We start from the raw sequence: 12394 nt of genomic DNA, 5'->3' as shown, positions 1-12394 counted from the left end.
ATGCAGCGGGAGACTTGTACAGACTTCTGTTACCGTGCGGTAAACAGAAAGATGAAAGAGTCCAAGAGATATCTCTGTTGAAAATTCTCGCAATGTCGAAGGCGATGGAATCTAGCGTCACAGCAGTAGATGGTCCTTCATTATTGCGAGAATCCCCGTTAATCAGAGACCTAAGTCCATGATTGTTGGGCAGAGATACGGTTCGGTAATCAATCAAAGCAGGGCAGAGAGAGACATACATGACCGTGCATATCGGAGGCCCAAGCTGATACTGAGCTGCTATCAGGCAGTTCAATACGCAGTAGTTGAGCCTGAGCTCTCGCTGACTCGTCATCCTGAGTTGCCAGGTAATCCATTATTCCACGAAGGAATGCGTTCGGCTAGAACAATACCGAGCATAAAAGATATGCTCGAGCAATTATATTTAGGCGAAACGAATTTCGGTAAATATAAAAGTTGAAATGGTGTTGTCGTGACAAAACCATAAGTATATAAAATTGAAACTGAAAACTCCTGGGAGGTTGCAGGCAACCCCGAGTTGCAGTTCAATTAGAATACTTCTCTTATAAGTCGCAATCCGTAGATTAACTAGGATATGCGCCTACCCCTCGGACAATTCAACTGTTTAGTAGAAATCATGTCGCGAGGTTAATATGCGTAGTATATTTGTAGGATTCTGAACAACGATCTCCATCCTAAATTATTTCCTTCAAGAAAACAAAATAAGGATTGGAGATCGACCACCTTCGATCTCTATCAAAGAGAGTGAAGGAGAAGTCTTCCTCGAAGGAAAGCTTCAATGGTGAACAGAATACTAAGACGATAGTTTCAAGCCAAACTGGATATTCCCGTCCGATCTTCTCTAGTCCAGGTTGGTCGCCTACTGTGAGATAGTTTCTTCAGCCAGCAGTCTTCTTCCCAATGCTAGAAATTCCAGGAATTCGAGCATAGGCGAGGTTCCCCGATTATCGTGTATATCGGGGATTCTCGTCTCGCTCACTTTGGACCGTGGTCTCGCGTAAGTGTTTGGAGATAGTAAAACTCGAACACTGAATGCGTTTAGAAATTCCGTAGAATTCTAAGCAGTCTGCGAAACCCCCACCGAATTCGTCAAACGATATCGGCTGGTGGTCCTCCCGATTCCCGTGAAATCGCGAATGGTGCAGGATTCCTCCTCAACGACCGTGGCTTACGTCAGGTAGGACCCGAAGGTCCTCCCCCCGGTAGCGCAGTCCCGAACGTGGGATTCTACAGAGAAATCTCTGTAGGATCCCTCCCCTTTCCCTCGTAACCGTAAGGAGAGAGGGAATGGGGGAGGAAGGTTGGATACTCGCTCGCCTTCCCAGTGGAGGGAACTAGCAGTTGGAGAAGAGTAGGAACAGCCATCGCCTTGCGGCGATGGCCTCTCAGAGTCTGGGAAAACGTATCGTCAGGAGAAAACGTTTTCCCGCGGAGGGTTACGAACTCTCACTGTAGGTAAGGGTCTGCCGCCACTGTGAACGTCGTCTGGGTGGGGCTGATCGACAACTGACAGGAGAGAGCCGATACCGTCCTCCGACTCATTCCAGTCCTCGTCGAGGTCGAAACCTATAGGAGGACCGAAGGAGTATTCAAATACAGTGTCCGAAGACACGTAGAAACGCCGCTGTTGCAGTAGAGGAGGTGGAAGTAGCTTGATCGACCGGCCCAGAACTGAGAGCCTTCTTGTCCGGAGACGAGAGACTCTGGTTCGAGACAGAATCGGCAAGTTCCGATCGCGGCAGAACCACCGTCGGTTGGGTTACCCTCTCGGGCCCCAAAACGACTCGAGCAGAGACGTGGGCTCTGCTGGTGGGAGCGGCAATCCTTCCGCAAGGTCATTATGCTGACGAATCAGCTTAATGACTTCTGCAAATTCCTCTTGTATCTCGGGAGTAAACGTGTCTTGCGGAGTAGGGGACCGTCCAGTCCCTCCAACAAGAACAGATCCCGAGATACTCCTCCTTCAGAAGGAGGAACAGCGGCAGACCCCTGACGGTCGCCTCCAGCTACTTGCGCGTATGTCCTGGTCCATACGGCGTCATAGCGGGATCGCGAGCGGCACACCTCTCGCGATCACTCATAGGTACCTCGCTCCTCCCGGTGTAGCCCGAGGAGGTTGAAGGTACAGGAGAGGCAGACCTGACGCTCCCCCCTAGCTCGCTGGCAGGACCAGCGTGCTTGGAGGGCTGCTGCTGATCGTCCACCCGCAGTGGCGATCGAGCAGCAGCCTAGCCTTGCCGCTCGCCTGGGGCGAGAGGCTCGGCTTGAGAACGTCGACGCTGATCTCTAGCGTCAGGCGAGCTGTTGCTGGTTACCAGTCTCCGCCCAGTCCCGATGGGAGCGGCGTCAGGTGACCTGCTAGGCTCGTTGTCGCGTTGAGACCGGCGAGCGTCCTCTCGGCGCGTCGAGCCGCTGGTACCAGCCGTGGCTTGGTACCGACGACCGCGGGGACCCCTTCCTCGCCTCAACCCGTTGGGCTGGTCAGCGACCGTCACGTCAAACCCGAGCAGCCAGCTGGTCGCTGCGAGAGCGTCCACTGGCCTAGCGAGAGTCGTCTGCACGACACTCGTTAGTCTTCTGCTCCGCGCTTGGCAAAAGTCTTGGCGGCGAGCGAGCTCGAGTGTCAAGACTTTGGCTGGACGGTCTCCCGCGGGAGACCGTCCACTCGGTACTTCTCGCTAACGAGAAGCCGAGGCGGATCCTGGTTTAGCGGCAGAACCGCTAGAACCAGGCGAGGAAGTGCCAGCCGAAGCTGGTACTCCTCTGGTCCCCGTCTTCTTCTCCTTGGTAGAAGAAAAGACGGGCCCTGTTCCCGAGGGAGCAGGAGGACCAGCAGAAGAGCTCCCCGAATCGCCGGAGCGAGACGGGCCCTTAGAAGGTCCCGAAGGAGCCTTCTTAGGGGGGAAAACCCGGGTTACCAGCTGGTCGCTGCAAGAGCGGCCGCTGGCCTGGCAAGAGTCACCTGAGCGTCTCTCACCAGCCTTCTGCTCCGTGCCGCGTCTTGGCGCCGAAACTTGGCTGCACGGTCTCCCGAGGGAGAACGTACACTCGGGATCTCTCGCGAACGAGAGACCGAGCCGGAACCTGGCGTAGCGGCATCGCCGCTAAGCACCAGGCGAGGAAGTACCAGAGCTAACCGATACTCCTCTGTCCCCCGTCTATCTCTTCCTTTACGGGAAGGGGAGACGGGCCCCGCTCCGAAGGAGCAGGAGGGGACCAGCAGAGGACCCCCGTCCCACCGAAGGTGGGACGGGCCCTTAGAAGTTCCCGAAGGAGACTTCTTAGGGGGAAGGCAGCCTTCTTCTTCTTCGGCTTATGGGCCTTAGAAGTGAAGGGGAAGAGGCAGCAGCAGACGATGAAGACGAAGATGACAGCTTCCTCTTCTCCTCTTCCTCGTCAGCTCACGCAGGACAGTCGTCAGGTCCTCCATCCAGGCCGGAGTCGGGGGCTATTGCCGAAGCAACACGGCCCGACTGCACCTGTCCGGAAGGACCTGGGACTGGGGAAGACACACCGTGGGGCAGGACCAGCATGGACAGGCACAGGAACCAGGAGCGACAGGAACAGCAACCAGCTCAGGAGCGGCAGGAACAGAGGCAGCGGTAGACCCAGAAGGGACAGCCAAGCCAACAGCGGGAATCACATCAGCGGCAGGTACGGCAGGCCCAGCCATCGCCTCGTAGAATCATCGGCAGCCAGCGGAACCTGGGTCCTGGCGGCCGGTCCAGGGGCGAGCTGCTGGAACAGCGGAAGTCTGGGGCAGGCAACACGAAGAAAAACAGGCGGCGGCGGCAACCCCACCTCGGTACGGCTGCGGCCCTAGTAGCGGCAGACGGCGTCATCGACACAGCATGGGGAGTGTAGACCAGGAGGGGGGGGAGCAGCATAAGCGGCCGTGGTAGTAGTGAGACCGCCCCAGACCTCGCTAGACGCTGCAGCAGCCCGTGGATGCTAGGCACGCCCTGCCTCCGCGGTGGCTCATACCTGTCCAAGGTGTCTCCCACGGATGTAGCACCTGCGGTAACATAGATAGATTAGTAAGAGGGGTTCCCTCACGCACGGGGGGAAGACATGCCCCACCCCGAACGCAAGGAAGACCCCAAATACAAAATACAACGAAGAAGCTGAGCGGGGGGCAGGAAGGAAGACGAAGAATCGGATACCAAGGGAGTCGCGGGAGAGCTTTCCGACGACTTCCTGGCAGACCTTCGCTTCCCCTACCCCCGCACAGCAGTGAAAAGTAATATGAAAATGAAACAGAATACTGCCCTTGCGATTCACTTCATAGAACTTAAAGGGGAAAAGATCAATCCCGGGTAAGAACGGAAACTTGATCCAATAATATGATGCTATCATAAATATATATCAAAATGAAACAGAATACTGCGATTTCATTTTCACATAAAAAAATCGTAAGGATCAATTCCCGGGTAAGAACGAAAATTGATCCAAATTAAATTTCATGCAAATAAATAAATGAAAATGAAAAGAATATTGCAATTGCGAATCCACTTTCATTGTATTCTATTATACAAAATTAAAAGGCTCGTGCCGAGCGCAATCACACTCTCGGTAACGAACGCACAGGGCAAAAATATAATGAAAAGAGTACTTACATTTTTCAATTACACACTTTCGCCCAAAATACATGACTCGGCGCGAGCGCGCCCGCCCTCGGCACCGAGACATAATTCAAGGGTTCAATTCATGAAAAGAGAGGAAATCGCCGCATCTACGGCGATAACTCCATGTTGGTTCATAATTAAGTAATGAAAATGAAAACAGTGTACTTACAGTTTCATTTTCAAGTCAAACAAACCATTAGTAGAAAACACAATATAAACAAAGCATACGACGATGAAGCGGGCAGAGAGCGATGACGAACACGTCCTTCACACCCGCGGCCGAAAGCAAAAGTGGTTTGTTTACCTCCCAGTCGCGCGGCGCGCGACTGTCGGACAAGCAGTTAACTACCGTTCTCCCCTTGTTCGAAGCTTACGACCGTTCCAGCTGCCGCTAGCTACTTCCTATTGTTAAAGGACCGATGGTTTGTATTACGTATCGGAACAAATATATATGAAAATGAAACAGAATACTGCACTTGCGATTTCACTTTCACAGAAAATAATCGTAAGGATCAATTCCCGGGTAAGAGCGAAATTGATCCAAATTAAATTATGCAAATAAATAAATGAAAATGAAAAGAATACTGCATTGCGAATCCACTTTCATTGCATTTTATCATACAAAATAAAAGGTTCGTGCCGAGCGCAATCACGCTCTCGGTAACGAACGCACAGGGCAAAAATATAATGAAAAAAGTACTTACATTTTTCAATTACACACTTTCGCCCAAATACATGACTCGGCGCGAGCGTCGGCACCGAGACATAATTCAAGGGTTCAATTCATGAAAAGAGAGGAAATCGCCGCATCTACGGCGATAGCTCCATGTTGGTTCATAATTAAGTAATGAAAATGAAAACAGTGTACTTACAGTTTCATTTTCAAGTCAAACAAACCATTAGTAGAAAACACAATATAAACAAAGCATACGACGATGAAGCGGGCAGAGAGCGATGACGAACACGTCCTTCACACCCGCGGCCGAAAGCAAAAGTGATTCTTCACCTCTCGGGCGCAAGGGCAGCGCGCACGATCGACAAGCAGTTAACTACCGTTCTCCCCTTGTTCGAAGCTTACGACCGTCCCAGCTGCCGCTAGTTACCTTCCTATTGTTAAAGGACCGAGGGTTTGTATTACGTATCGGAACAAATATATAACATACATCAGAGGAGAGCAAGAGTGTTAAAGGATATAAACTATTGACTTTAATCCATCTGAAATGCAAAAATTTAGAGTACTGTAAAGTATCACCTACCTAAGGCAGTTACCCTTGGGTCATATAAAGCAGAGTCTGAGACTCTTGACTCAGAAGATTTTTTGAAACTTTGGTCCTGAGAATATGAAGGCTTTTCTTCACTAATGATTCCCGCCTTGATAAACTGCTGCTTGTATAAAGAAGGTTTTTTAATTCCTGGTGTTGTATGAGATGTCATTGTTGATGCTTCACCCTGAAATGGAAACTTTTGAATAAATGTAGGTTTATGAGTGGAAAACATGTGTGTTCTTTCAGACCAAGATTTCACTAAATGTCAGTTAAGTTTGTTTTTGTGTACTGTACTAGCACAACACCACCAAAAGGAAACAGAATTAAGAAAACACAACAAGCAGTATCATACAATAATACATTAAAGCTCACTAGATATAAAAAACAAGGTACACTGAGTATAAAATTCAAGGACTTGTTATTCATTTTAAGAGATGAAGGATTATTAAATAAAAAAAAAAGCAGAACACTACAGAAAAGCTGAAGGATGATATGTCTGCTAAGCCACAGATCTGTGATATGCACAACAAAGGTAGTTTTTATTTTATAATGGATCTGTTAATCTAAAGTTTTAAAATTTCCCTGTAAACAACCCAAACAAAATTACAACCTGTAAAAGTATATTATTAAAAATAGTTGTAATTCTTTAGCAAAAAAGTACTGTTATGTATTGTGTTTTAGCACTATGAACAGTAATGCAGACATAAAGCCATGGGAGTGACTAATAAAATTGGTTTCTTTAAATAATTGCAGCTGTCATTATACTCATATATACCTTACCAAGGAATGTAGTTTAGGCACTTTTGGAAAGCCATGGGGACTTGGTTCAGGATGCCACTCCCTTAGGCTGTCCTCTGGGCAGACTACTCGTTCCACTATTCGACCAAGGACTGCCACCGTTTCTTCTTTTTTCACTAAAAATAAATTACATGAATTAGCAAAAGTGCTAAATTCTTAAGAGGTTTTTTCTAGGTTTTAATAGACATAACACCAATTATCCATTTTAGCTTGGCTCATGACAATCATCAACAACTCAAATGAGTGAGCTACTATCATCTTATGCTGGAAAAAAACATCTCTGGCAATAATAATCTTATTTGTACAATCTTTAAACAATCCACTACTACTATACTATGATTTTTTTAGTTCATATGTTTTCCGTCAACAGCAAACTGATCAGCACCATAAAGGAATCTTGCCTTGCGATCGCTACTTCAGACTAACTGTAGTTTACTTTAGAGATGACCTTAGATTACCATAGTAAATTTATTTTATTTTTTACAGTAGTATTTTCTTTAAATTTTACATGGATTCCTTTCTTGTATTCAAAGACTCTATTACTTAACTAAAACTGGTGACCAAAGAATACAGTATGCATAAACTGATAACTGACAAACACACAAAACTCAGAAATAAAATTTTGCATAAAAAATTAAATTTAATTATTAAATTTTTAAAAGAGGTTACATTTGCTTTTACCTTGTGATTTTTTATTAATATTGGTTTAGGCTATATATATCTTATCTTTTCCTCAGGTTTTTTAATTTTCATGAAAAATCTTCATTTGTGTACATGTGGCAGTAAGGAGGGGAAGGGGTGACATAAGTTAAGTTCTCAGAGTCATCATGAAACGCTTTCTGAATGCTTCAATTTCACTCATTTGTTCAACATGCTGCAGTGCTAAAAGCTTCAACAATATATATTACGATGGTATAACTTAATCAAATCCATTGTACTATACGGTAATATGATAAAATATTACCATATTACCCAACTGTGTTTTTCACTGTGATCCACACATGAATTAAATTACTATTCATAATAACCAAAAAATAGTCCAGTACAGTACTAACAAAAGCCAACTTGAATACAAACTAATAAATATCCAGTGTCCAAGATCATCTATTACTGTAGTACTAAATTGCATGATTTTTTCAGTTTCTTAACACATAAGGCTTTTTTCAGTATGAGAAATGTTTACAAAAATAGCAGAAAAATTATTTATAAAAGAATTACACTTCAGACATCAGAAACAAAAGCCAAGAGAGAGAGAAGGCAAGTAGTATAACATTCCATATGTGACAAACCTGCTTCTTTCAAGACTGTATTATCAACAATATTTCCTTTTTTCTTCTTAGTGTTCCGTTCACGGCCAAATTTTGACCTTGGCCCTTCTCCTCCATCTGTAATATAAAGAAACCGCTATTATTAGGACTGCCATTTAACACTAATTAGTAAGCAAATGGTACAAAGGCAGCACTTGGCAAATTTAAGCTTAAAAAGATGAACCAAAATGCACTTTAATCTTTATTTCCTGAAGGAAATTAAAAGTATTACCTGGGCCTTTTTGTAATTTCTCTTCATCAGTCTTGCGTTTATTGACATGAATGACCTTTGCTGAAGGATTGAATTGTTGTGAATTCCATGCTTCTTCCTGCTTTTGTAAATCTTCGTCTGTCTCACCCTTATGAGGTCGTTGAAACATGATGCTTTGAGGAATACAAGAATCATTAACAATTTCACAAATACTGATAAGAAATAAGTTGTTTACTAAATCAAACAATAGTCAAGTTTCATTAACATAGACCCCTTGTAACAACACCAGAGGAAAGTCTCATTTTATTACTTTATCAACTGTCATTTCTGAATCTTTGCATGTTAAATCTACACAATAAAGTTGGAAATAGGAGACTTCTAATAAAACAGAAGGCCCACATTATTTAAAATTTTGTGAGGGTTAATAGCATAAAAAAACTATTATTTATTAATTTGTGTAAGAATGCAAGTAATCTCAGATTCAGTTATGGGAAGGTCCAGGAAATCGTGGAAATAGGGAAAGGATGCAGACCTTGATCTGATAGTTCAGGTAGAAAGACCACAGGACAGAATAGAGAGGAGGTCATTTCAACTTTAACTTCATGGAGGGAAAGCTGATACTATAATATGTTTGTGATAATGATGACTAATGTTCTAGTATTGAAACAACAATTTAAGAATCTTTTCCAAAAATATTTTAAAAGAAAGATTGTTCTAGGTGCCCTGTGGGATATGATTACCATGAGTACACATATCATAACCAGTAACTCTTTAATATATATAAAAAATTCTTCCTAAATAATTATCTCCACTGCTTTTCCTTAATATCTTGAACAATATAAAGGTACACAGACTGTCTCTGATCTACTTGTCTGGTTCTTGAAGAAAAACCATCGTAAAGTTCAGTTCAACCTCACTTGCAAGCAGTCTTGTCCAATTGTCTATGTAGCTCACTGATGCCACTGGCTCATTCAAAAGCCAGCAAAACAGTAGTAGTCTTTAAAGTGAAGTTACTAATCAAACCTAGATCCAAACAGTCATGTGGTTCTCTCATGAGGAACATTAAAATCTTCATAACATTCCAGTTCAAGGGTCTAAATTAATAATCAAGGGATCTACCTTTAATGGCTCATCAGTACAGACCTTGAATTCCCAATACCAACTGGTCAAGTCAAGAACTTTCATCTTAATCAGTGAATACTAACACACCCTCAATCTTTAAAAGCTGATACATAAAGAGTTCTTTATTTCTAACACAAACTGAAGAACTAGGGTATGAAACCACATGGTACAGGGGTGGACCATGTACGATCAATGTGTACAACCCCAAGAAAAGTACATTATAACGCGTCCTGACACCGGAGTAGAGGTCTTTAGCTCCGTTTCTCACCAACAACAAGTCGCGTCTGATGCCCATCTCCGATGTCAGGACGCGTTATAATGTACTTTTTTGGGGGTTGTACACATTGATCGTACATGGTCCACCCCTGTACCATGCGGTTTTTTACCCTATGTGGCTCCTTGAATAAAAACAGAGAGGTAAAATGTTCCTTCCTCTATTCCAGTCACAAACAATTACCCACTGCTTGGTCTTGCTATTAATCGCACTCTGTCTCATGAAAATCCACTTTTATGTATTGGTAAAAATGTCCTGGGAAGCAGGTTACATTCAACTCCTGGAAGTTATGATAGAAACTCCATACCTACCTACCTATGCCATTTATATAGCTACCTAAACCGTTGAAAATACTGTAGTTTTCATAAGCGAATAGCGGATAAAAACAGTACAACCCGTAGGAGTCCCTTGCTGTTCACTGGGAAGGTGGTTAGAGCCCATCACCTTAGGTTAAGTGAAGGTTAGATTAGGATGTAGCTAGGGTAGTACCTAGTAGTAGCTACCTATCCTAGGTCTCAGATTGGATTTAAAGCTGGCTACATCACACAGAAATAGCCTAGCAACGGTAAAAATAAACAAAAGACTTAGGTAATATTAAATGTACATTGTCGATGGACTGTAGCGTATCATAGGTAGGTAGTGGCTACCTACCTATGATTTACCTAGTAGGTAGGCTATAGCCTTAGGCAAAGACTAGCCATAGGCTAATATGGAGACTCAGGAACTGCAACAAATTAGGTAATCCCTTCGAGTTATGGTATTAGATTATCCAAATGAATAAATTACTAGCCTAGCCTAGTAGGCTTAACCTTTTTCATCTTTGTCCTGATAGCTAGACCTCTGGCTCTACCTAGGTAGCCTATGGGTACTTCGAACCTGAAGGTTTAGGTTTGTAAAAAAAAAAAAAATCCCGCCACTGATTTCATTCTGACGCATATCTGAGTCCATAAGTAACCCTTTACTTGCTTATGTATTACATAAATTACCTTTACGAATATGATAAACAATGTAAGATAGTAAGACTGACTTAAGGTTATGCTGAGGTTGTAGTAGTAGTAGGCAGAACTCAGTCTTTGAAACGGCTCTCTTGCTCGTTTTATTCCTCCTTTGTGTTTGTTTGTTTGTTTGTTTTATTGTCTGTAATGCCATAATTCTCTTATAAATTCTTTCCTATTTTCAAATTCCCACACCCTTTCAGCAGATCTATAAATAAAAGTATATTAACTACCAATTCCTTTTTATATTTTCTTGATATGGCTGCTGCATAAAACTATTTCTAAACTTATTACATGCTGAACAGTAGAGAAAGACGTTGTAAGTTATACGTTTTTTTCCCCTTACAGTACAAACATTTTTTATCTTCCCCATTTAGCATATTCCCGTTATTTAAGTCTAGTGTGCCTAGTCTAGTCCTACAACTCAGCATTGATTTTTCAGTGTTATCATACAGATTTCTTCTCTTGATGTTTTCTTTATATTTTCTGTAGAATGTAATGGAATATAGTTTAGGCCAAATGGTTAGCACTGAGACCTATGAGGTCATTCAGTACCGGGAAGGAAATTGAGAGTAGGTAGATTTGAATGGTTTAACAGGAAAACCTCGCAGTTGCACCGTGAAATAATTGCCAGGAGGTGGATAGAAAGAAGGTGAATAGCGAGAGGGGTTGCAGCTATGGACCGAAGGGATGCTGCAAATTGATTGATTAAATTAATTTAGACCAAATGCTAAGCACTGGGACCTGTGGGGTTAGTGAGTGCTGAAACGAAAATTGACAGTAAAAGTCTGAAAGGTGTAACAGGAGGAAAACTTCTTAGTTGCTCTATAAATCAATTGTTAGGAGAGAGTGGCAAGTAAGATGGAAGAAAGAGAGTTTGAAAGGAGGCAGTACAGTAAAAAGAACGAAAGGGGTTGCAGCTAGCGGCCAAGGCACATTGCAAAGACCATTAAGTAATGTCTACAGTGTACTGCATGAGGTACACTGACGGCACTACCCCCTACAGGTATTATGACTGTCTATTTTTACCTTTTCTGTTGGCGTGATGAGTACTTACGGGTTTTATTCTCTCTTCTTCTTCTGGTTCTTTCGTAGCTATAGGTAATGTTCGGAAGGATATCTGTCATATGGGCTAACCTTCACTTATCACTTGCAAAGTGCCTCTCTTCTCTTAGGAACATTGAAATTTTATTTATTTCGTTTTAGCCATGTCTCTCAGGAGGGCTTGTTTCATGGCATGGGTACTTCCAAAGGACACTTGGCAAGTTAAACACCACTTAATTAATCTTACTTATAATTAGGTAAAGTTACGATTTCACAACACAACACTACACTACACTGGAACAGAGGGAGAAGGGATACAGCCTCCTCGTATAAGGTCTTGTTCCTAACTAACTTTCTCTGGGAGCTGAAATGAAGTCTGAACCTAGCTGATCCAGTTAGCTCCTCCTTAACTACTTACTAAGACACATCCTACTACTTCTTGAGTGGCTTTCCTTACTTCCGGTGCCACCCATAGATTAGTCTTGGTTCCGTTTCTCCACGGTAACCACCCACTGAAGGTGTCAAAGTTCAGATCTTTCACTGAGGTTTACATTTTTATGTTTTGGCAAGCGGCTGCCTGTGTTTTGTCTTGTTTTCGAAACTGCTATTCCTGCAGTCTGATACTGCACACATCTACCTCCTTTTCTACCTTAACTTCTGGTAGATTCTTTCATTACTCTACCCTCACTATATATATTTCTACCGGTGGATTTTCCTAACTAATTGTCCCTA

The 12394-nt window shown here is 43.4% G+C and overlaps 1 protein-coding gene across 3 annotated transcripts in view; it reads right to left on the bottom strand.

Annotated features, from left to right (window-relative positions):
• LOC135213003 (RNA polymerase II-associated protein 1-like) overlaps nt 1–11994 on the bottom strand; it is a 54736-nt gene extending 42742 nt beyond the window's left edge. The window contains exons 1-5 of one of the 3 annotated variants that reach the window (XM_064246782.1): nt 11676–11994; nt 8249–8400; nt 7999–8094; nt 6692–6825; nt 5903–6095 (exon numbers count right to left, since the gene is read on the bottom strand). In XM_064246782.1, coding sequence (XP_064102852.1) covers nt 5903–6095; nt 6692–6825; nt 7999–8094; nt 8249–8396 — 571 coding nt within the window. In that variant the 5' untranslated portion in view covers nt 8397–8400; nt 11676–11994. Of the gene's footprint in view, nt 1–5902; nt 6096–6691; nt 6826–7998; nt 8095–8248; nt 8401–10609; nt 10788–11675 lie in introns of those variants that run through there. The other 2 variants (XM_064246780.1, XM_064246781.1) reach the window with 2 other exon arrangements.
• Between the last annotated feature and the right edge of the window lie 400 nt (nt 11995–12394).

Source organism: Macrobrachium nipponense, chromosome 42, assembly GCF_015104395.2.
Source record: "Macrobrachium nipponense isolate FS-2020 chromosome 42, ASM1510439v2, whole genome shotgun sequence".
NCBI classification, from domain to species: domain Eukaryota; kingdom Metazoa; phylum Arthropoda; class Malacostraca; order Decapoda; family Palaemonidae; genus Macrobrachium; species Macrobrachium nipponense.
The sequence above is the reverse complement of the archived record's forward strand: the minus strand, read 5'-3'. Positions and strand labels throughout refer to the sequence as shown.